The 23,109-nt window shown below is 40.2% G+C and overlaps 1 protein-coding gene across 1 annotated transcript in view; it reads right to left on the minus strand.

The window, feature by feature from the left end:
- Positions 1–23,109, minus strand: part of LOC306858308 (protein piccolo-like) — a gene marked incomplete at its 5' end in the record, with an annotated part of 49,025 nt that overhangs the window by 22,554 nt on the left and 3,362 nt on the right. Inside the window, 3 exons of the mRNA XM_079398763.1 lie at positions 188–4,421; positions 4,670–7,276; positions 21,319–22,398. Coding sequence (XP_079254889.1) covers positions 188–4,421; positions 4,670–7,276; positions 21,319–22,398 — 7,921 coding nt within the window. The remainder of the gene's footprint in view (positions 1–187; positions 4,422–4,669; positions 7,277–21,318; positions 22,399–23,109) is intronic.

Here is a 23,109-nt window from a genome sequence, read left to right on the forward strand (position 1 = left end):
ATGCAGCGACATGCAAAAAAATAAAATAAATAATAATAAAAAAATGTTTTAAATATAATATATTGAGAGCATGCAAAATGACTTCCCAAAAAAGGAATACAGGCAGGCATACAAAAAAATCAGCTGGGAATAAGTAGAGGTAACTCAAAATGATATCGAGAAGAAAGATCTTCAATGTCATACTGACCTGCCACTGACATTTTTCCAGATGTCAGGTCTACAGCGCCTTCAGTGGCTTCCTTGTAATCATAGCTATGCTTACTTTTATATAAGAAGAGACCAGCCTCTGCCAAGTTTGTGTCCGACATTGAGGGTTTAATGCCACCCAGACCTCTCATACCATAAGGAGTACGATCGTATTGATAATGGTCATCTCTGTAGCCAAAGCGATCCTCTGGTAATGGAGCTGAGGGCTGCTGAGTTGTACAGCTGCTTGCAAAAGGAAGCTTGTAGACTACATCACAGCAGACTGCTCTTCTTCCAGCAGTAAGATCTACTGGTTTTCCATCATCCTCTGTAATTACAGCAGTAATCACCTCTGGAGTGGACCCATTCATTGCAACCACAGTTTGTGCAGGTTTTACTGTGGTGAGATCAACTGCACCGGATAAACCGGTTTCTAGACAAGGGGGTATAGCTGCACCAATGCCATTGCTTGCAATTGTAGGAGCCATTGTTACAGGAACAGTTTTACCCATTGTTGTAGAGAGATTTATAGGTTTCTCTGGTTGAGAATCCACAGGTCTGTAAATAATTTGAGACACGGGCTCAAAGGATTTAGCTGTTGTAAGTTGGAGAGGCATTGATGTAGACAGAGATGCATCACTACCATAAGCTATAGTGGCTGTGCACGTGAGGATGGTGATGTTGTCAGTAACCACAGAGACTGTGGAAGTATCAGTGCTTAGGTTTACTACAGATGACTGCACAGCACTTTGATGACGTCCACCACTATCAATAGCAAGGGACTGTCGTCTTGACTCAGAGGAAGACAGATCCACACCTTTCATGAATGTCTCTGCATCTATCTTTGGGGTACGGAGATCCACCACCTCACCAGGATGGTAGGCATGACCATTCTGCACTTGAGCTGGTTCAGGATTTATGTTTTCTTGAACAACAGAGATGCCAGTGGCTCTTGGAATGGGATGTGGAGGTGGTGTTCTTTCATGCACAACAGACACTGTGGTTCTTTGGACTTCAGTGGTAACTACCTGAACGCCACGATTTGGAATAATTGACTGAGACTGCGTTGAAGCTGAAATAGCCTCGTAGACATGACTCATGCTTGAAACTACCTTCTCTGGACCACATATTTCTTGACTTTCAATAGATTCAGTAATTCGTGTGAATGCCAATGGTACTCTAGTTGTTTGTGACTGTGGAGGTGGTTGAGGTGGTGAAGGAGGTGGTTTCTGAGGTGATTCTTGGCTAGGAGTTATTGAGGCTTGGGTTGTGATACCTTCTGTAGGTGAACCTGGCTGAGATGGCAAAGTAATAACAACATATGTGTCACGTAAAACCTTTCCAAACCTGGGTGATTTAGGGGACTTGAGAGGAGATGTGGTCTTACTTTCAGCAGAAGGACTCAGATTAAGGACACTATCTGCACTGCTTGTACTCAGTATGGTAGGTCTTGAAGGTGTGTGGGCTGTAAAGGGTGGCTGAGCACCAGCCATGGGTTTGGGAGCTATGGGAGGTTTAGCAGTCTCCCCAGGTTTGTGACTGAAGGTTAGGCCTGCAGGGATAGAGGATGGCTTAGGTGGTACAGGTGGAGGAACATGGGGCTTATAGCCTGAAGTGAGAGGCTGTCTTACTGGTACACTGTCCCCTGTGGTTGGCATGCCAACTGGAGTAGTTCTTGGGGGGACCTGTGGTGGAGTCTTTTTGGGATACACAGAGGGTTTGGGTAGTGTTGGAGGGGGTAAGGGCGGAGGAACTGGAATGTCTGCTTTTTCCAGAGATGCAGCTCTGCGTAATACTACTGGTTTGGGAGGAACTGGTGGAGCAGTTGATACAACACTAGGTACAGTGGGTACTATATATTGCGGTACTGTGGGCAAAGGTGATACACTTACAACTACTGGGGCTGACGGTCTTGAAATTACACTAGGAACTGGTGCTGTAAAAGAGTCAATTTGACTTGGGGCTGATGACTTGGACAAGTCAACAACACCTGTCTGCTCAATTCCTACATCTGTCGCTGTGGCATCCTTTGAATCACTTGATATTGCAGGCAATGTTACTCCTCTTTGTAGTGACAAATCATCTGCAACTGGCTCTGAGGCTGATGTTTTCTGGAAAGCCTCATCCACAAGTGGTTCTGGTTCAGTCTTTGTAACTGAAACTGTAGCTTTCTCAGAGTCCTGTGTTTGATCAGCAATGCTCTCTTCACCAGATTCCTCTTCGCCTGATGAGCACTGTGTCACTCTTAGATCAGGAATAGGCAATATTCTTCGTAGGGGTGCTGGCTCGGTTTTTTCAACTTGGGCTATTGTACCTTGTGCCATGCCACTTAGATCAGGGCCTGCTTGAGTTGGACTGGTGCCTGGAGTTAGCACTGCTCTTTGCTTCTTCATAAGTTCCTCATAGGCTGCTTCTGCATCTAATAATGGTCTTCCATCCTTTCCAGACTGACCTGTGGTGCTTGATGACATAGTGCTTTGCTCTTTGCTTGAGTCAGTTTCGGGCAACACACTTTCTGTTTTATGTACATTTTCTACTGGCTTACTGTGTGTTATCTCCTGGTCCTTAAGCATAATCTCTTTCTTTTTTTGCATCATGTCCTCATAAACCTCATCAGGTGATCTCAGTGTTTTTTTGGGTTTCTCTGATACAAAAAGTTTACCTGGTTCCTGCTCATGGGATGCATCATCAACAAGAGACTCATATGCATAATCGTCTATCAACATGCCCCCATAAAGAGATACTTTACCAGGTGGATGTTCCTTTCCATCATTAGTTGGAGATTTGACCTTGAGCATAATCTCTTCGTATGCCTCATCCGCACTTTTTAATGCGTATTTTCTCTTTTCTTTGGACTGACTATCAGCGTGTTGTTCATCTGTCGGAGAGTACAGTGAGACTGATGTTGGTAACTGATACACTTTTTGGACAGCAACAATCTTCTCTGGAAGAATCTCAAAGCTCTCTGGTTCTGACTCCATGCTTGGGGAAAGGTCTGAGCAGGAAGACCTGCGGAATTCCTCCATCTCTGCTTCTTGTCGTAGCTCTTCTGTGGGAGATGCATCCTCAATTGGTGAGAGGTTGCTTGGCGGAGTTTTGGGCCTTTCTCTCCTTCTCTGTGCCCGTATCTCTTCTTTGTCTTTCTTTGACTTTTTTCCTGTGCCCTTCTGCTTCTCCTGTTCTCTCAGAAGCTCCTCTTCTTCTCGCAGCTCCTCTTCCTCTGATGAATCCTCAATGGTAGGAAGCATCTGACCTGGCTGCCGGTGCTTCGCTTTCCTCTGCTGCTTGCCCTCACCACTAGATCGAACATGACCTGGGCTGCTGCTGTCACTGTCTTCATCAAGAGAAGACAAAGATGTTGGAGATGTTCCTGGGGTAAAACTAGATGCATGTAAACTGGAAGAGCCTTCACCTCTTGACCTGTCATCAGGAGAGTCTGTAAGGCTCTCTAGCTCACCATCATCTGATGTCTGACGTACAGTCGCTGTACTGTTAAGTTCAATTGTTTTAAAATGTCGTATACCAGCTCCACTGTCTACTGAAGGTTGTTCTCCTTTAGCTAGTTCTTCAATTTTAGTTACAGAGATAATACTCTTCCGTTCAGGCTCATCTTCTGGACTGATACTGCTCTTTTTGAGAAGGCGTCTCCCTTTGCACAATTCACTTTTGTCCTTTTCATCTTTCTTTGCATTTTGTTCCATTTGTGTCTTCTCTTTATCTTTAATTTTCCGTCTGGCAATGTTTTCTTCATCAGATGGTGATGCATCCTCATCTGCACTCATCTCTATGATCTGCTTCCGGATAAAATCCTCCTCATCCATAGGACTCTCCATTTCTACTTCCTTACCACCAACAGTCTTTTTCCTTTGTTGTTTAGGTGAAGGCTCACCCTCACTACTGTCCTCAAAAGATTCTCCATGTATATCAGTTGGAACCATAAGTTTTTTCCGCTCTTTTTTTGGTACATCAATTTTTTGCTCTTGAGATTCTACATGTTGGTCATCCTCTGAGCTGGGTTCTGGAGACATTGGCAACACCTCCAGTCGACGCTTGACCTTTGGAGTTTCAGTTTGTGATTCCTCTTTAGATGTTGTCTGAGCCTCCAGTATTGGAAGGACGGTGCTTTCCAACTTGGCCAAGTCTGAAGGACTCGTAGGGCTGCTTTCTTTATCTTTCTTACAAGGCTTCCTCAGTAGCTCACTCTCTTTCACTGGGACAGGAGCCTCTTCTTTATTCTACAAAACAGAAAAAAAGTATTAGAATTTAACAAGCTATGATTTCAACCATAATAAAACATTTATTACATTTATAAGAGAAATAAGAAACATTGGGTTTCTGTAGGTGTCTAGACAATAAACTTAGATTTTCTACAATTTATCTATTCCTCTACCTGAGATCAACTGTGGGATATTGTAGGTGTCTACACAATGAACCTAGTTTATCTACAAGATATCTATACCTCTACAGCTACATGTACAGTTACCTCTCCAGATTCATCAATTTCATTAGACTTTATCAATGGCTGTAGCACATCCCATTTTTCTTGTGGTTCAGAGGGCAACTTCCCCTCCTCTGATTTGTTTCTTTCCTGTTGGCTAAATGTATATGGTGGGGAGACTACTTCTATAACATGGTCTAGGCTATGGGGCACATAATTAGCTGTAGATTCAAGTTTAGTTTTTTTGGTGACTTCCAGGTCAGTTACAACCAGTGCTTTTTCCATCAGCTCCTCACTGGCTAATTTATCTTTCACACTAGATGTAGTAGATGTTACAGCAGGGGTTTGAACTTGTTGTGTAGACTGCAACTCTTCAGGTTTAATCTCAATTACTGCTTTTTCATCTTCATGTTTACTAACCACCGGGGATGAGGGGACTTGTATTTCCTGGTCAGTAAGACCCTTTGGTATGGCAGATTGTTCTAGATCTTTTTCTGTCACAGAGTCTGGAATCTGCCTAATATCCTTCTGTTCTGGCAATATTTTTTCTACCATCTCATTCACAGCAGGAGTCTGGGCTTGTTGTGTAGACTGCATCTCTTCAGGCTTAATCTCAATTATTGCTTTTATGTCTTCATTCTGACCAACCACAGGGGATGAGGGGACTCCTATTTTCTGGTCAGTAAAACCACTTGGCAAGACAGACTGTTCTAGAGCTTCTTCTGTCACAGTGTCTGGAATTTGCCTAATTTCCTCTTCTTCTGGAAATAATTTTTCTACCATCTCTGAAGCATTATGATTATTAACAGATGATAGTCCATCTTTAATGATTTTACCTTCATTCTCATTCACTGTAATAACAGCATCTGACTCAGTGTTTTGCTCACATACTTTCTCTGTTTCTGACATTTTTTTCTCTGGTTTGGGAGGAGCTTCGTGAAGGGCTGGAAGGTATGTATCCCCCATCTTTTTCTCCTCTATGTTTTTATCTGGACTAATCTCTTGTTCAGAGAAAGTGCTTTCAGAACTAAATTCAAATTTTATGTTGTCAGGCATAGTCTTGAGAGTGACTTTCTGCTCTGTGTTCTCGAGGATCTCTAAATCTCCACCTGCTTGATTTGGCATACATTTTTCCAGCTCTATTTTATCTGTGCTCAACTGTTCCTTTTCCAGTGGCTTATCCTCTTTTTCTACACACAGCTCTTTAGTGCAGTGATCCTTTGGGTTATATTTACTGACATTTTCATCTCCACTTGCCAATACTTCTTCTGTGAAGATGAGTTCAGTAACTGGAGATGGTGAGAGCTCATCTAATTGTGTCTGTGATGTGTCCTCTACCTCCATCTTATCTTCTGTTAGACTTTTTTCAGAATTCTCATCGTTATTATCTACAGAAATATTATTTGGCATAAGACTAGAATCTTTGCTAGTGACTTCTGACTTTTCAAATGGATCTTTCATCTCTGGCATTTGTACTATAAGCTCTTCTTTGTCACATACATTTACATTATTTTGGGGGGTTAACTGTGTTGTTTCTGTAACCTGCTCTTCTGTTAATTCATTATCTAAAATGGCCTCCGCTATGACCCCATTTTCAAGTTGATCTGCTTTATTTTCTGGCTCTGTAGATTCTTCCTGATAGGCAATATCATAGGATGGCTGATCATCACGGGGCTCACTGGACTCAATCACTGGTGCTTCAATTTGCACAGAGGCCTCAAGTTTCCTCTCTGGCACATCCCCTATGCTACTTTGATCAGGATCAGTAGTTGCTGTCTCGATAGAGCTTTCCTTTACAGGCATGTTATCTACCATATCTACATTTGAGGGTAGTGTGAGCTCTTCAGATTGTTTCTTTGTAGTCTGAATATGTGGTTCCTTGCTTATAGGAGAGCTTGCATTGGACTCTGTCATTTTGATCTCTGTGGCTGGGTCTGCTGTCTCAGTGGATTGTGGCTCTATTTCTTTTTCTGAAATGGCTTCCATGTCACTAACTAGAAGGGTCTGAATAACATTATCAATTATAGGTGCTTCCTGGCTGCTTTCAGGCTCCGTTTCAAATTTATTAGCATATTCTGGCTTTTGGACCTGGCACTGTTCTGGCTCACTTTTCTCTGTATTCTGTACCTCTGCTTGGTCCTCAGTTTGTTCTACAGTTTCAGCCTGTTCTACATCTGCCCCTTTAACATCTGCTGTCTCTTTTAAAACATGAGGTGAATGAGGGGCATCTTCCTTAACTATTTGCTCAGTTATAGTTGCTACGCCTTCTGTGTTCTCATTCAGGGTGCCAGGTGCTTGTTTTTTGCTCTCTTCTGGTACTACCTGTGTACTCTTCGGTACTGGCTCTGATGTAACCCCTTGTTCTGCATCTGTATTTTTGACATCTTTAGCATCAACTTTGGCTGAGACTGGCTCAGACTTGTCAGCTGGGGCCTGAGTTATGCTGGGCATCTGTTTTAGCCCTTTGGCAGGGGTGGCAGTGGCAGTAGGTGCAGGAGAGGAAGGGGTGGAGGATGCAGCACGGGCTGGGGAGGAGGAAGGTATGGGTTCATGTTTGGCTGGTAGCTTGGATGGAGAAGGTGGAGGTGGCATATCCCCAAGTTGCCCACATAAAGCTCTTTGGGTCTGGCAGTTTAGACAGAGCCATTCTTTCTGTAAAAAAAAGGAATATAGCAGATTTGAGATGACGTATTGAAAATTAAGGTGCTACAATACATTTCCTGCCTCTGATTCAGAGATATTTCCATGTTACACAACACATTTAGCTAATAAACCTCTAATACTTCAGCAGAGGATAACTCACTCTATTTCTGGAGTGCTTTTTAAATGTATGTAGCTTAAGAGATTGTTCATTTATTATTACTAGTAATGGGATGAACCTTTATCAGCTCTGTCAGAAAATCCTGTTCAGCAAAAACTGCACCTCAACAGTTAACAAATGCTAGTGAATATATGGAGTGAATGCATATACATTTGTATGTGTGGAGGTGGGTGTATTGGTCTTTATTCTTAGACTAACAGTGAAGTAAAACAAGCTAAAAATTAAGCAGCTTTAAGCAGTGCGGTGTGGATATACTGTATGGTATTCCTCCAACTCACAAAAGTTATACACAAAATTATCTATTTACAGACAATTAAATCTGCTAGCAAACGCATTGGAAAATGCAATAAAGGAAATGTGGTCTATAGTGGTTCACGGAAACTAGTATCCTTTCAGCATAATTTACTTCAGAGACCACATGGGGAAAAAATTCCATCCCCTACTTAAGCTTTGATTTAGATTTGAACACAGCTCAATTAAAACTAACAACTGTTTATAGTGGCTGTTTTCCCGATATTCCAGCCCACAGGAATTTATTTAGACAGATTCAGACATGTATTTTCCAAAGAAAAACACTGGAGCTGCTGAAAGCTACAAAAAGAACAAAAAATGTACTGAACCTTGTGACGTCAAGCAGAGTACTCCATGACACTGGATGGACCACAAATAGTAACGTCAGAGATGAATATTACATGTTCGTGGGGGATGCAGATGCCACATGCAGGCAGTCCTCTCATGAGGAATCATGCCCCACTGGCTGACGTAAATTCAGAGCGATCTATGTTAGGCTTCAATGCTGAGGCATGCTTAGCTACCTTTTGGTTCTCCAATGGCTTTGCTGCAGGGTTTAGTCTAAATCTAGAGGATGTCTGGGATCCCTGTGCCATGTGAGGGCAGAGACACTCTGAGATATGGATACTTCATACCACACATGAGTTGTATGGCAAGACCCATTACTGTATTTGGTGTGCAAGGACAGAGTTCAAGGACAAAGACACACAATCCTAATGAAACCCTATAAGATGTAAGAGTGATGTGCTTGTAACCTTATGAAAGGTACTTGTATTTCAACATTATGCAGAAAGGTACATCAGAAGAGAAGGAAATATCCTTCCTTTATAAGGAAAAAATTACCAAAATCTACAAATCAAGGAAATTAGGAAAACAAAAATGTAAAGATTTTCAAACAGTCAGGTCCAACACTGCAGTAAAGTTCCCTGAATCGCATTACTGCCAATTTTTATAATGATGAGCAAAAACAGATGTCTGCTCTCACTTCTAATGCAGCTTGAAACTGAAACTTGGACTTGAAAATGAAAGTTGCGCTCAACTCCTTTTTATGTAGTTCATCAGCAACAAAGCTATCTGCCCATGTGCCATTTAACAAATGACAAGATCAGATAGAGGCAATGTAGACTTGGAACTGAATAAAAAAAAAAATCTATTTGACTCATAGCTATTGACTTCAATTATAGTATGAAACATCAATTTTTAGTAATTTTATTCAATCTCTGGCCACTAACAGCTAACCACCTCTGCATGATGGCAAGCATACTCATGTATTTCAAAAAGCACTAAGATTTACTAGCCTCACAAACAGAGGCATTAAATCCAGCAGCCTCAGAGGTGAAGAGACTGAAACTGATGCGAAATAATGAGAGTTCAGTCAGTCACATGATTTGTGGCTTGGGCTGAAAACACCGCTTGTCTTCTCACCACTCATTCTTTCATACTTGCTGAGTTTGCAGACAGGAATATCAGACAGAAAGTTTTTTTTATGAGGGTCTACATAATCTATGCCAGAATTCTTTAGAGCATCTCAGGCTGCTGATAAGGGATTGTATCTAAAATATATTACAGCTTATTTGAAAGGGAAATTTTCCACAAAGGATGTAATTTTCCACAAAGTTAATGGAACAGTGCATTTTAATTTCATAACTTTTTGTGGAAGTATATCCCATGAATTTTGAATTTAAAACAAGCACAGTAAATTCCAAAAAGCACAGTAGAGGAAAAAAAAGAAACATCCCATCCTTCCTTCCTAAGAAAACCATCTCTTATTTTTATTGTGATACCATTTCAAGAGCGATTTTAGCTTCTTAGTCCCAAAAGGTGTAACAAAAAGGTTTTCTTCCTTCAATGGGAGGCGCCCCTGATCCGAATTTAAGTGTCAATTTCTGTCAAACAGGAAACTGTGCTTTATAATCCCTATCCAATGAGCACAGATGGGTGTGCTTACTCTCAAAGCCAGAATGTGTGTATGTGAAATCTGTAAATAAAGGTGTGAAACCGAGCTAAATTTACTAAAAGCCCAAAGACTACCACAGACTTATTTCGCTAATGCAATACACTCACTTACAAACCTATGTGAATCGAAGTTTCCATCAAAATTGGTTCTTTACAGTTATTTTTTTACAAATGTAAAATAAATAAAAACATTACTATGGCAATACCTTCAACCAGATGCTTTCCAAAGTTTTGTCATTTTAATTTTTGATGCCAAATTTACCACAGTTTTACTGAAGTGACACAATAACTGCATTTTGGTAGAATCACTGGTTACCAAGGTAAATGCTTAAAGGGCTAGTAATGTAGGATTATCACAACTATAATAGTAACTGTAAGTATACTAAGTTTATCTAGGTTTAGATAAACAGAATAAGCCTTTTTATTTAATTTATAAATTCAAATGTGACCAAATTAACTATTCAAGTCAAACTGTTTCCTACTTCTGTCATAAATGCACAATAAGCAAACAAATAGGAAGTCACATTTTCTCAATAACCTTTCCACACACTTCCTCCTCCAAATTCTAATATCATTCACCGCCTCCTCTCTCACTCTCAATGCTCTTTCTTTCTCTCCTCCTCTCACATCCGCCACCCCTCTTCCTCTCCTTGTTAGCTAGCTACAGTAGGTCTGTGTGAGGTTCAAACTTCCTGTAAGACTCAGTGCTGGCACCATACTGATTTCCTGATGCCGCCTGCATGGTTAAAATGTGCCAGTTTTCATTATACTAAGTGTCTAACAACACATTAAGAGATACACACATTAAAATTTGAGTCAGCATAACACAACACATGTATTTCTCAATGGTGAGATTGCTGTCTTTGTACACTTGGTTTGGAGCTTGGTTCAATGGAAAGGATGCCTGGCTGTCTCTCCGCCATACACACACAAAACACCTTCACATCTAAAAATACAACTGCTTTCAAAACACCAGGGACAGGATGGCACGTGGTGGACACTGCAGGAATGCGTCTGGCCTAAAAGAGAGCCTTTTGAGCTCAAAGAAAAAAAAAAAACACAGTCACATACACGGCAATAAAAGCTTGCTGCCACAAAGAGGAACATCTCCCATGATGTCCTGCAGTCATTCTTGGCTCTGCCTTTACCACGCTGGCTATTTTTGCCTCAATGTACAAGAGAAAACGGAGGCACAGCTTTGACTGTGAGCCAGACAGACAGGTAGAATAAACTACAGATAGACAGGACAATTTAAGTCACACTCTATGATTAAGCCAAGAATAAATAATGAATATTTAAGACTCCAGATAAAACAAAAATTTGGTGCCTCAGCGTGACAGGACATTCACATGGACACATCGTCCTGTTGATTAAGAGACTCAGAGGTGTTATTCAGAAATGCAGGCTAGAAATCAGAAGATTGCTAAAGATAAACAAAGCAAACATCATAATCAAACAGACAGGCGGACAGATCTCCATGGCAATGGAAGGCACACAGACACACACGTCTGTACACATTATATAATGTGATCAAATAGACAGATTGGGAGACGGCACTGTAGCTATGGGAACAGAACAAGCAGACAGAGGAAGGTTGAGTATGAATTGTTCGGGCTGAAGTATTAGGAAGAATTAAGGAGTTTAACTTCTCATTTCTATGCAAAAATGTAAACAGACATGTAAAATTTGGGAGGAACTTGTTTATCCAGCTGATCCTGTCAATACATGTAACATATATATATTTTTTACTTTTCAGTTGTGTGTGTATATATATATATATATATATGATTACATTTTAAAAATCTATCATAATATAATCAGAGTCAAACAATCAATTTTGGTGACATGTTTTTGTACACACATTGACTGTTCCTCAGTTGCGGTGTGTTTTTCAGCACAACCAACAATTATGTAAATAATATTTTGTGAAAATACAGCAAAATACTGTATTTATATAACAATGCTGCTTTATAACTAAGACAGAGGAGTCTGTTATTTTATTTAAAATGTGTTAATGTAATTTACGCCACAGAATGCTATTTAACACAATAATTACGTATAATATGAATAAAATAAAAACATTTTGAAATTACATCAATTTGAAATGCAGTCAAAATGACAGAGTGGTGGAATTTTTTTAGTTTTTTATTTTAAAAACATGAAATATATTTTAGAGGCAGAGAAAGCTATCACATTTTGATGAACGAAAGACACTTTACTTAAAGCCTATATATAATACATTATAAAAGTAGTTTTTTATGCACCTTATAATGTATTGTGTAATCTCATGTATAATTGTAACCACAGTTAAGACATTATAACACTTATCAATTTATTGATACACTATGCATTTTAAATTTGTTTATAATTATTTACAGCAAGATATAATGTATTACAAAGCACATTATGAATAATTATAATGCAATATATCCTTTAATAACCCTTTATAGTGCTTTAGACATACCACATTGTTTTCTTTGGAATAATTTTCAATAATGAATCATGCACGCTGAGACTAGGAACACGTATTTAGAAAGTAAATTATGATTTCATGTTGACTTGTATGAATATGTAAACTGGTGAAATGCATATTGACAATATTATTCTCTGTTGAAATGCGTACTTTTTCAAGGGTGAATCAAATCAGGTCAAAGACAGAATGTGATCACGCCTGATCTGCAGCTATAGAGAGACAGCACAATAGCATGAAGCAGTTCTGGCTGCTGGACGCTCAGATTTAGGGAGGTGGTTGATTATGTAAAACTGTGGAGTTCTGCTCTGAGGGAGGCCACGCAGTGCTGTATCTGACCCCGGGCTGGAAAGGGGAGTCAGCTAAATCTATTACACTGGTGGAGTGGGAGGTGGATGGGTCACAGTGAGCGTGAGCGTGAGGGCAAAACCTTGGAGAATAGAGGCATGGCAAAAGACAAACAACATGCAATTGATTTCATGTTACACTGGGCTGTCTGTGACTGTATGCATGGAATGAATGGGTCATCTTTGAGGTGGAGGTGCACTGTGGGGAGGGATGACACATCAGGTGGCTGGCAAGTGACTCAAAGCCTAAGGCAGATGGCCAACCAAAAAAATAAAATAAAAAAAATACAGAGAGTGTGAAATCTAATCCCTGTTCCAGTTCTCTGTGGGACTGTTGTGAAACTGTCAACACTGTGCCACACAGAAAAAGCGTCACACCTGATTTGTCCAACAATGCCTACCTCATTAGCGATAAAAGAATGATCTTGAATTGCTTATCGGCTAAAATGACATGTGCAACTAAGCGCAGTCCTGCCAATTACGAATCTGGACTAGGGCTGGTCAAAAAATCGATTTAATCGATTTATCGATTTTGTAGTTTGAAACGATTTTTATTTTGCAAACTCGAGTTTTTTGCCACAATAGTTTTTTCGGACTTTTCCGCGTTTCGTCCTTGTGGGTTACCGTAGCGCGATATGAGCCAGCCCCCGCCCCGCGGCCCTTTCACACAGGACGCGGCATGCGCTGCGCTGCGCTATGAAACCCATTCATTTCAATGGCTTGCGCTGCGCGAGGGCGGTTAGTTGCTGCGCCGACCAAAGCGCACGCGCAGCGGAGCGCACCAGCGGCGAGCTTGCGCGCGCGCCGCGGTCAAAGTTCAAAATAGTTCAACTTTTGCCGCTGCGCTCTGTGACGTTTCCCCGCGCGGCCAATAGAAACGGGGCATCCAAACAAGCGCCGAACTCAAAATGGATGAACAGCTGATTCTCTGTGTGTCTGAATTTCCAGACAAGTTTGCGGTCGTACAGGGACCTCAGGGTTTCATGCACCCACAGCCTCTTCTTTCTTGCTGCTCTCTTTCTTCTTATTACTAGCAGGGCTACTGCTATCGCTCGCTTCTTACGCCGGTTTCACACTGCAAGCGTAAGCAGGGCGTAAGCAGCGCGTATTTTTTTCGGCGCCCATGTTAACGGATGAGAGCGTTCACACAGCACGCAGGAGCGGCGCGGCAGCGCGTAGCAGGAGCAGAGCAGGAGCGGCAGTGCCGCGATCGTTTCGGCGCCGAGTCTATTTTTGCTGCGCTGCTTACGCTCAATTAAAGTGACAAAGCATTGATTATGGACAAAATACACACGAAAAAGTGAAATTGTTCCCCAGAATGTAAATTAATGACATCTACTATGTTGTAAATAGAGTATAAACTTCAGCAAAACAAATAATAATAATACTATAGGCCTATATTACAAAAAACTAAATAAAATAAAGTTTTTGCTCTAATCACTAAAATTAGTTTAAATAATTTATACTGTTATTTCAGCTTAAGTCACTGGTTAATTGTATTAATTATGTTAGCCTATATGTGTTATAACTATATAGTAAGTTGCCGTGAGAACAGGTGTCATGCTGACATCATGATGACAGTAGGCTACTAGTGCTAATGCAAAGAAGACAATCATGGACGACACTCGTCTAATCGTGGAGGTTGAGAAGCATACAGTTATTTATGATCCTCATAATTTACTATATAAAGACTTGCAGGCGAAGGAAAAAGCATGGGAGGAAGTTGCATCAGCACTCGGTGCAGAAAGTAATAACCTTTCTTACTTTTTTGTTTTCAATTTTTAGCATGCCCACGTACGAACAAATTAATAGCTAATTAACTAAATACAATAGACAGAATAAGGTTACACATGCTACATACATCTACGCTGTAGACTACTGTATGTCTATTTCAGACTTAATCCTCGATAAATTGATCATTAAAAAACGTGTCTATTAAGAAGTTTAAGGTTACTTATTACAGACATTGTTTGGATTTTCTATGTTTTTGATGGGTAATGTATGTAAATTTTCTGTTTATAAGATAGATAAAAACTACAAATGATTTTCTTAGTAATTTTTTTTTGTAATGAAATCGGTAATTTATACCATAATTCATATATCAAAATATTAACATTTAAATTATTCTACACATATATAAAATATGTAAAAGCAATTACTGTGCAAGGTTAATGACAACCTCAAAAGCACTGTCAATACTACAATGTAATGTTCAGGATAAAGCATTGTGTTGGCCTCAGCCATGCAAATCCAATCAGTACAGTTTCTGAAGTATTACAATCAGTAAAGAAACAACACTGATGAAATAAAAACATTTATTTAAAAATGGATACTTTTCACATAATAATCACACATATGTAAGAAATATGAATCAAATCAAATCAAATCCCTTTTATTGTCACATCACCACAGCACGTGTGCCTTCGTGAGTGAAATTCTTGAGAGCGTGCTCCAGACACTGCAGAAACAATTTACATATAGACAATTTACATATAAACAATTTACATATAGACATTACCATACATACGTACAGACTTATACAGATGACAATGTGTAATATACACATACATATACTCAGTACACATAGTGTACTATTAGACAGACATACAGTTACCGATACACATTATACACAGTATGTAGTACACATTCTACGTTATATACACACAGTAATATGCGAAGATGCAGCAGATTATATATAAACCGGGTGTGCAAATGTCATGGATGTGCATTGGATGGTATCCAGTGCTGGCAAAAAGATTGTTGTATTAGTGCAGTAGTGTACTGGTAGTCCAGTTTGAACTGTATTGGAATTAAAGTGCAGTGCGTGGTATATTGTAAAGTGGGAGTGTGCTGTAGGGTGTATTAGTTTTTACTGTTCATTAGCCTGATAGCCTGAGGAAAAAAGCTATCCCTCAGTCGGCTAGTGCGGGATCGGATGCTGCGGAGACGTCTTCCTGAGGGCAGCAGAGAGAGCAGTCTGTGGGACGGGTGGCTGGAGTCATTGATGATCCTCCGGGCTTTCTTTATACACCGCCTGGTGTAGATGTCCTGGAGGGAGGGAAGCTCACCTCCAACAATGTGACGGGCAGTTCGCACGACCCTTTGCAGAGCTTTGCGGTTGCCAGCAGTGCTGTTTCCAAACCAGGCGGTGATGCAGCCTGTCAGGATGCTCTCCACAGTGCAGGTGTAGAATGATCTGAGGATGCTGGGGCTCATTCCAAACTTCCTCAGCCGTCTCAGGAAGAAGAGGCGTTGGTGTGTCTTCTTCAGCACTGCATCTGTATGAGCGGACCATGTGAGATCCTCAGTGATGTGAACACCGAGGAATTTGAAGCTATTTACTCGCTCCACAGGTGTCATGTCGATGGTGATGGGTGTGTGTTCTCTGCTCTGTCTCCTGAAATCCACCACCAGCTCCTTGGTCTTGTCGATGTTGAGTGAGAGGTGGTTCTCTTGACACCATTTAGTCAGGGTTCTCACCTCCTCTCTGTAGGCCGTCTCATCGTTGTCAGTGATCAGGCCTATCACCGTTGTGTCGTCAGCAAATTTGACGATGACGTTGGAGCTGTGTGTTGCACTGAAACCGGCGTTAGCACGGGACAGATACATGTTTCGCTGCTGACCGAAAGGTGGAACAACAATCCAATGACTAGACGTATAGTACTCCCCCTAAAAATTTTGAAAACTCCGCCTACTTCGCTCTGGCGAGCATAGCGAAGGGCTGCGCTGAACCCAGCGGCAGGCGCAGCGCATGCCGCGTCCTGTGTGAAAGGGCCATAATGATAAGAACGGAGCGCGATGGAAAGCGATTACAGAGGCGATCACGTGTTATATTGCCACAAACATGCTGCCAATTTATCTGTCGAAAAGCGAGGCTTTAATCACATGCTGAAAGTATTAGATGCGAGGTACGTTGTCCCCAGTTGCAAGTATTTCGCCGATGTAGCGCTGCCTCACCTGTATAATACAACTCGGGAAAAGATCCGCAGTGAGCTGGAGGAGATGCAGTTTTACTCAGCCACAACGGACGATGCAGCCATATCTGAGTCTGACGGTTCACTAGTTGGACTCTGCGCAGCATCTTTCAGAGATCTAACAAGCACGTGTTTTGTTGTTATAGATAAAAGTTTACATTTGTTCACTCTTTGAGCAGGCTATATGTCTGCCACAGGCATATTTCATTTTTTATATTCACACTACTATACTGAGAAGAGTTTATTTTTTTTAATTGTAATGTTATATGTTACAAAATTTGTAATTATCTGATTTCTTGAACAGAAAATTTAAGCTACTGTGAAGTTGTTGCACTTTTGCGTAAACCTGGGTTAAAGCTTGAAATTGTTGAATGACAGCCTCATTTACTTTTTGTTTTGGGATTCTATGCATTTTAACTCTTGAGGACAATCATAGCAATAAAGTTGCACTTTTGACACTATATCTGATGCCTGCAGTAATTTTTTAAGTGCATTGGAAAAAAAAAAATCGAAAATCGAATCGAAACTCGAATTTTTCTTTAAAAATCGAAGATTTTTTTTTAAGGCAAAATCGCCCAGCCCTAATCTGGACCACTAAAAATATTGATATCTGAATATAGTCTGTGGATTCACTTTAATTAAATGTCCTGGGTTTAATATTGTCAAGTTAAAGTAATATTTCATGTTCAGAACAAGTTAGGTTTAATCAACAGCCTTGGTAGCATGATGTTTATTTCCACAAAAAAATCATTTTGAGATGTCCATTTTAGTTAAAAAAGGACAAGGTTATGTTGAGGAACTTAGTAAAAAGTATATTTAAGAAATAAAAAAAAAGTAATTTTTTTACTTGTTAAATATTTTTTTAATGTAAAATTTCGTATTACTTGAGTGGCAAATTATACTTGTTTAAAGTTTAGGCTTTAAAACATTAGTAAAGCTTAGTAAGTGATTTTTTATCACTAACATTTTACTAAAAATTATGCATGCATTTTGATTATATCTTGTGGTTATAATATTGCAATAGTCAGTATTTTATTGTGAATGGCTTAACCTTATTCACTTCTGTTATGCCTCACTGTAACCCAGATACTTGATATTTTGCATAGGACAGACATCGAAAATGAAGCTGAAATTACATTAGAGGTCATCAACATTATGACACAAGTGCTGTTGGTTGAGCCCAACTTACATTGAACCTGAAATGTTCCTGCAGGGCTTGAGAAAAATGTTCAATAAATAAATAGAGCATGTTGGATTGGGGAAGATTCTTAAGTGCTTTGTGTTTTATATTATACACAGACTGTGATGGTCTAGGGAGCATTTCCAGCCTTCTTCAAAACAACCAGCGATAAATGTCAAGAATTAAGATGAAGAAAGAATAGACACAGAATGGGAGTTATAGGAGATTCTAATTCAAGTCATATAAATCCATGGAGGAGGATGGAATGAATGAAAAAGTCACATGAATAAGTGAAAAATCTGATGGAGAAGGTGTGTTGCCACTGGAGAGACATGTAAGAGAAACAACGAAGAGAAATGGAGATGATCTTTGAAAGCTAAAGCGTGTCATATTAAACCCTTGTACATATTGAGAGATTTTAAAATATGGCCCTTAAGTGGCCTTTAGTAAAACTCAACTGTTGCCCTTTAAATCCCGTTAGCTCAAACATATTACTACACAAACTCTCACATGCACACGTGCCCCACATTGTCACAGTAGCACAAGCAGTGTTGAAATCTCAAAGGAAGAGAGAGAGAGACAGACAGAGAGTGAGACTAAATCTAATCTCAAGTGAGGATGTTCTTCAAATGGAAGCACTTCAGCACTGATCCTGATAACGCAATTTTGTACAGCCTTGAGCCTTTTTGATCAGGACGATCTGACGAATAAACAACACACTGCAAAGGCATGTAGTCTCATGCATTAACGTCTACTATAATAAGGCCTGTCTACAGTTAAAAATGACAGGGCTGTCTCTGCTTTCAGTTCTGGTCTAAGATAAATGGGATCAGTGTTGTCAGCCATCTTGGTAGGGTACTCTTGACAGTATAATAAGTGAAGTCATTGGCTGCACCATGTGAGGTGAAACCAGACGCACATGCTCAGGCTAATCTGCTTGGAAAACCTGAAATAGACTCACGGGATTACAGAGAGAATGAGCAACCTGGTGTACAAACCAACGATCAAACACAGGGGGTGTTAAACACATGAAAGCCATCAAAGACCGTGTATCGGAGGTCAAAGCATGTCTGCTTAGAATAACCTGTTCATACGGTTGGAAGAACATGTGAAGTTCCCTTGAGGAATGTTATAATTTGTTTACAGACGTGCTTGGAATAACAATTCTTGTTGCAAAAAACTATACAAAATTAACTATTTACCACAGTAATCGGAACATTTTTTTCACAGAAAATAAATAATAATAACAATAATATTAATAACCACCACCACAAAATGCACCAGAATATAACTGATTAGACTTATTCCGCAGCAACTGATTTGGTTACCGGTTTAATTTAGTGGCTTCTTCCCATATGAAAAACACTGCAAGTTTGTATATCGGAGGACAAAACTTCAAATGAATACATTTAAATTATCATAGTCATAGTGAAATACACTTGCACAAACACACACACACACACACACACACTCACACACACACAGTACCGCCACTCCCTGTTCGCAGACTACGCAGTTTGCGTAGGGCACCAACTCCCAGGGGGCCACCATACCCAGTTGCTCAAAAAAAACAAACAAAAAAACACTTTCGTTCTGTAGGCTATTAGTTTCATATATCTGAGTTTATGTCGTATATCTTTGTTTTGGTTTCTCCTTTTGAATGACGAATATATACTATTGATAGCCGCTGATATTAACAGTTAATTCCTCTCACACATGCGCAAAACACACGTGTTAGTTTGCCGTCGGCTGAAGTCTGAGCGGTGTGTTCGAGCGCAGCAATACCGTCGGCTTTCGTCGCTGCTAGTTCTTTGAAGTCGGCTTGGTGTGTCCCGGCCTTTACAAAAACTAGGCAATAATGATTGGTTAATAATTATACAGTTTAATTTCCTAGTTTCATTGAAAAACACTGTTAAAATACATTGCAACATATACATTGCAACGATCAAGTGCTTTAATATTGACCAAACCTAGGTTAATTCAAATATCCACTTAATCTTTTATTTTTTGGCCACCTTTTTGCGATAGAAGTGTTCCAGCATTTACCTTCAAAACATGTGGACATCACAACTCTTACAAAAAATAAACCACGGTTTTATCGTGTGATTTCTGAATGCTTGAGATTATAAAATCAGCAAGACAACTGTATTAATAAAATAGCCATAGGTAACTGTCTAGAGCTAAAATTGTAATTTGTAAATACAAATTAATTACAATTTATTTAATTTTATATTTTATTAAAGTTCTGTTTTGACCCCTATAGTGGGTGTTTTTTTTTACATAAATAATATTTGGGGGAGGGGGCACAACACACACCTGCACACACACACACACACACACACACACACACACACACACACACACACACACACACACACACACACACACACACACAGTAAGATTTGATACAGCTCCAGGAAGATTACTTTGTGTCCCATAGGAGACAATTATTAGCTCTGAGTCACACAGGCAGTTACCCTCACCGGACAGACTGATGTTGACACACCAGTCTGCATACAAGTGTTGCTCTACACAGTCAAATCACAAAGAGCAAGAGCAAGAGCAAAAGCAAAAACAAAAGGGGGGGTTGGGAGAGAAAAAAAAAATCTTAAATGTTTTTTTTAAAACTTGATATTTCCAGGCATTCCAAGACTGTGGGAACCCTGTAATTAGCTACTGTAATTAACTACTATATATTATAAGTTAGTAGGTAATTATAGAATATATAGTAACTAATTATAAAACCTATTAATCAACAAAAATCCTCGAGGTCTAGATCCTTCATCTAGGCAACTCATGGTAATATGAATCATAATATGACAGCTAATCTTATGCATAATAAACACATTAAAGTTATCCTATTATAGATATAGTTCACCTAAAAATTTTTATTCATTCTTCATGAGGGACAGTAAATGACAGAATCGTCATTTTTAGATGAACAATCCTCTCAAATATATTCCTTTGCTCATTTTTAAAACACATTAAAACATACCTCAGTACCTTCTGAGTTCACTAAAAAGCAAAGGCTAATTTCCAACAGGAAGTGAGTTGTTGAGTCATCTGAGATGGGATCAGACTATGAGTGCAGACGAAGAGGTTCAGAATGCATTGAATTACACAGTGAAGTGTCAAGCTTTTTAAGTAAACAGGGACAGGAATGATGAGACTTATGTATAATGCAACAGAACAATCAAAACTTCAAAGAGCAATAGCAAAAGGCCATTCTCCAGAGAAATGCTTGAACCACAGTTCATCCAAAACCCATTGTAAATCACACCTTTGATCACCATAAAAAAAGAGCAAATACAGTAAGCACACCTTGAAAATTGACCAAAAACCCCCTGATGACTCATCTTGTTCACAGGCACATATACAAATTCTTGTCCAATAAAATGCCCTCTAGAATAAGCATGTCCCATCCTCCTAAATTATAAATGCCACCTGCCTACGAGAAGCAAATGTAAGTAGCATAAATAGTATTTTAGTGTTGCTGGCCGTGATGAAAAACTAAAACCTACAGGCAGCTAAAAACAGAACAAGCTCTTTGAGTTTTTCTAGCCCAACTTCCTGTTTTAATAGGAAATACACCAATAAACTAAGGAAAATAATAACTCAAAAACACTTGAACAAAGAGTTGCAGCAGAACTCTTACCTCTGAGAGATGTGGAGTGGGGTTGAATCCACACAGGTTGCACACAGTCTTCTGGCACTCTGTACAGGTGCTATAGTTGGGTGACTCTCCTGATCCCACGTTCAGCTTCACTTTACAAAGTGGACAGCAGGACTGGGCCTCAGAGCCAAAAACTGGAGTTGGAGGTTCCTCTACTTCCGTCGATTTTGGAAGGGGCATATCTGCTGACATTTTTCCCTCAGCAGCTGTGGGTTTTGGAGATGCTGTGTCTTTGGAATAAGCAGGTGGTGTGTCAGGAGGTGACTCTGAGCCTGAGTCAGGGAGGGATCCAGGAGGAGAGTCTGCTTCAGACCCAACGGGGGAATCAGGGGGCGATCCTGGTGGAGATACTGGGGGAGACTTTGATTCCTCCCCAGAAATGAGATTGGTGGCAGAGCTCAGAATGGAAGAGCCAAAACCAAACATCTTTCCAGACACGCTCTCGGCAGACTGAGAACTTGCTGGCGTAGGTTTAGCTGACTCGGTGAGACCACTGAACCCACTGAAGAGTTTTCCAGTTACCGACTCACTGGTCTGAGCAGCAGAGCTGGCCTGAGGTTTGGACGACCCACCAAAACCACCAAAGAGTTTCCCTGTGACTGACTCGGTAGCCTGGGCACCTGCAGAGGGTTTTGTTACCTCTGTCAATCCTCCCAGACCAAATCCTCCAAAAAAGCCCCCTCCATCTTGTTTCGGAGTAGTTTTTGCAGGAGAAGGCTGAGGACTACCTTTTGGGCTTTGTGAAGGTTTTTGAAGAGGTGGAGGCTGTCCACGCTTGGCCCCTAGTTGTCCAGGTTGAGGTCCCTGCTGTGGTCCAGATTTTGGTGTAGTTGGAGGTGTACTTCCTTTCCCCGTATCAGCAATACTCTGTTGTTTGGTCAGCATTGGGGGCTTCTTCCCTGGCTCACCCTTAGAGGGAGACCCAGACAGTGGCTCTTTTCTTTGTGGGGAGGGAGGTGCAGAACCCTGGTTGGGGGGTTGTTTCATTATTGGAGGTCCAGGAGGCTCCATGCCCCCCACTGCCCGCTGCATCTGACAGTTCAGACACAACCATTCCTTACCCTGTGGAAACATACAGAGAAAGTCAAGGCACATGAACATAGATGCAGCAAATACCATTTCTGTGAGAATATTGATTAGCATTTCCATTACCTCAAGCTCATTAGAAAATAGCAATCAAAATAGTTTCATTTATATAGCCAGCCACTCAACAGAAACACCCAGTATGCAACATATTAATTTGTGGAGAACTTGCTGTTATCATTTATTCTATGTAATCCTTTATTCTTATTGGATTGATTAGTAAGCTCTGAAAGTCATGCATTTCTGATTTAATTATATGACTAACATTTAATTTACTTTTATTGTTGATTTGGCCGAGTCATTTATTGTAATGCACACTTAAAAATCTTTTAAAAACAAGACTAACACTGTACATTCATCACCGTGTGAGTAATAGTGTTATCCTCTCTAACATGGACCAGGAATAATGCCAAACTTCTGTATAATCACTGCTTTTATAACTAATGAACGTAGTTTCTAAACACATTAAACAACTTCCTCCACTTCCTGTCTGGGTGATGTAAGTGACCTTGATAATCTTCCACCTTCTGTGCCAATATTTTCCTCCCAAACTCATGGATGAGAGGAATTAGTGCAAGCAGCATTTTAGGCAGAACCAAAGAAGGGTTATTAAAACAGAGCCCTGCAGCTTCAATTAACAAATATGAACTGATTCTGCTAATGTCTTCAAAGAAAGACTAGAATAATAGA

Source organism: Barbus barbus, assembly GCF_936440315.1.
Source record: "Barbus barbus genome assembly, chromosome: 39".
NCBI classification, from domain to species: Eukaryota; Metazoa; Chordata; class Actinopteri; order Cypriniformes; family Cyprinidae; genus Barbus; species Barbus barbus.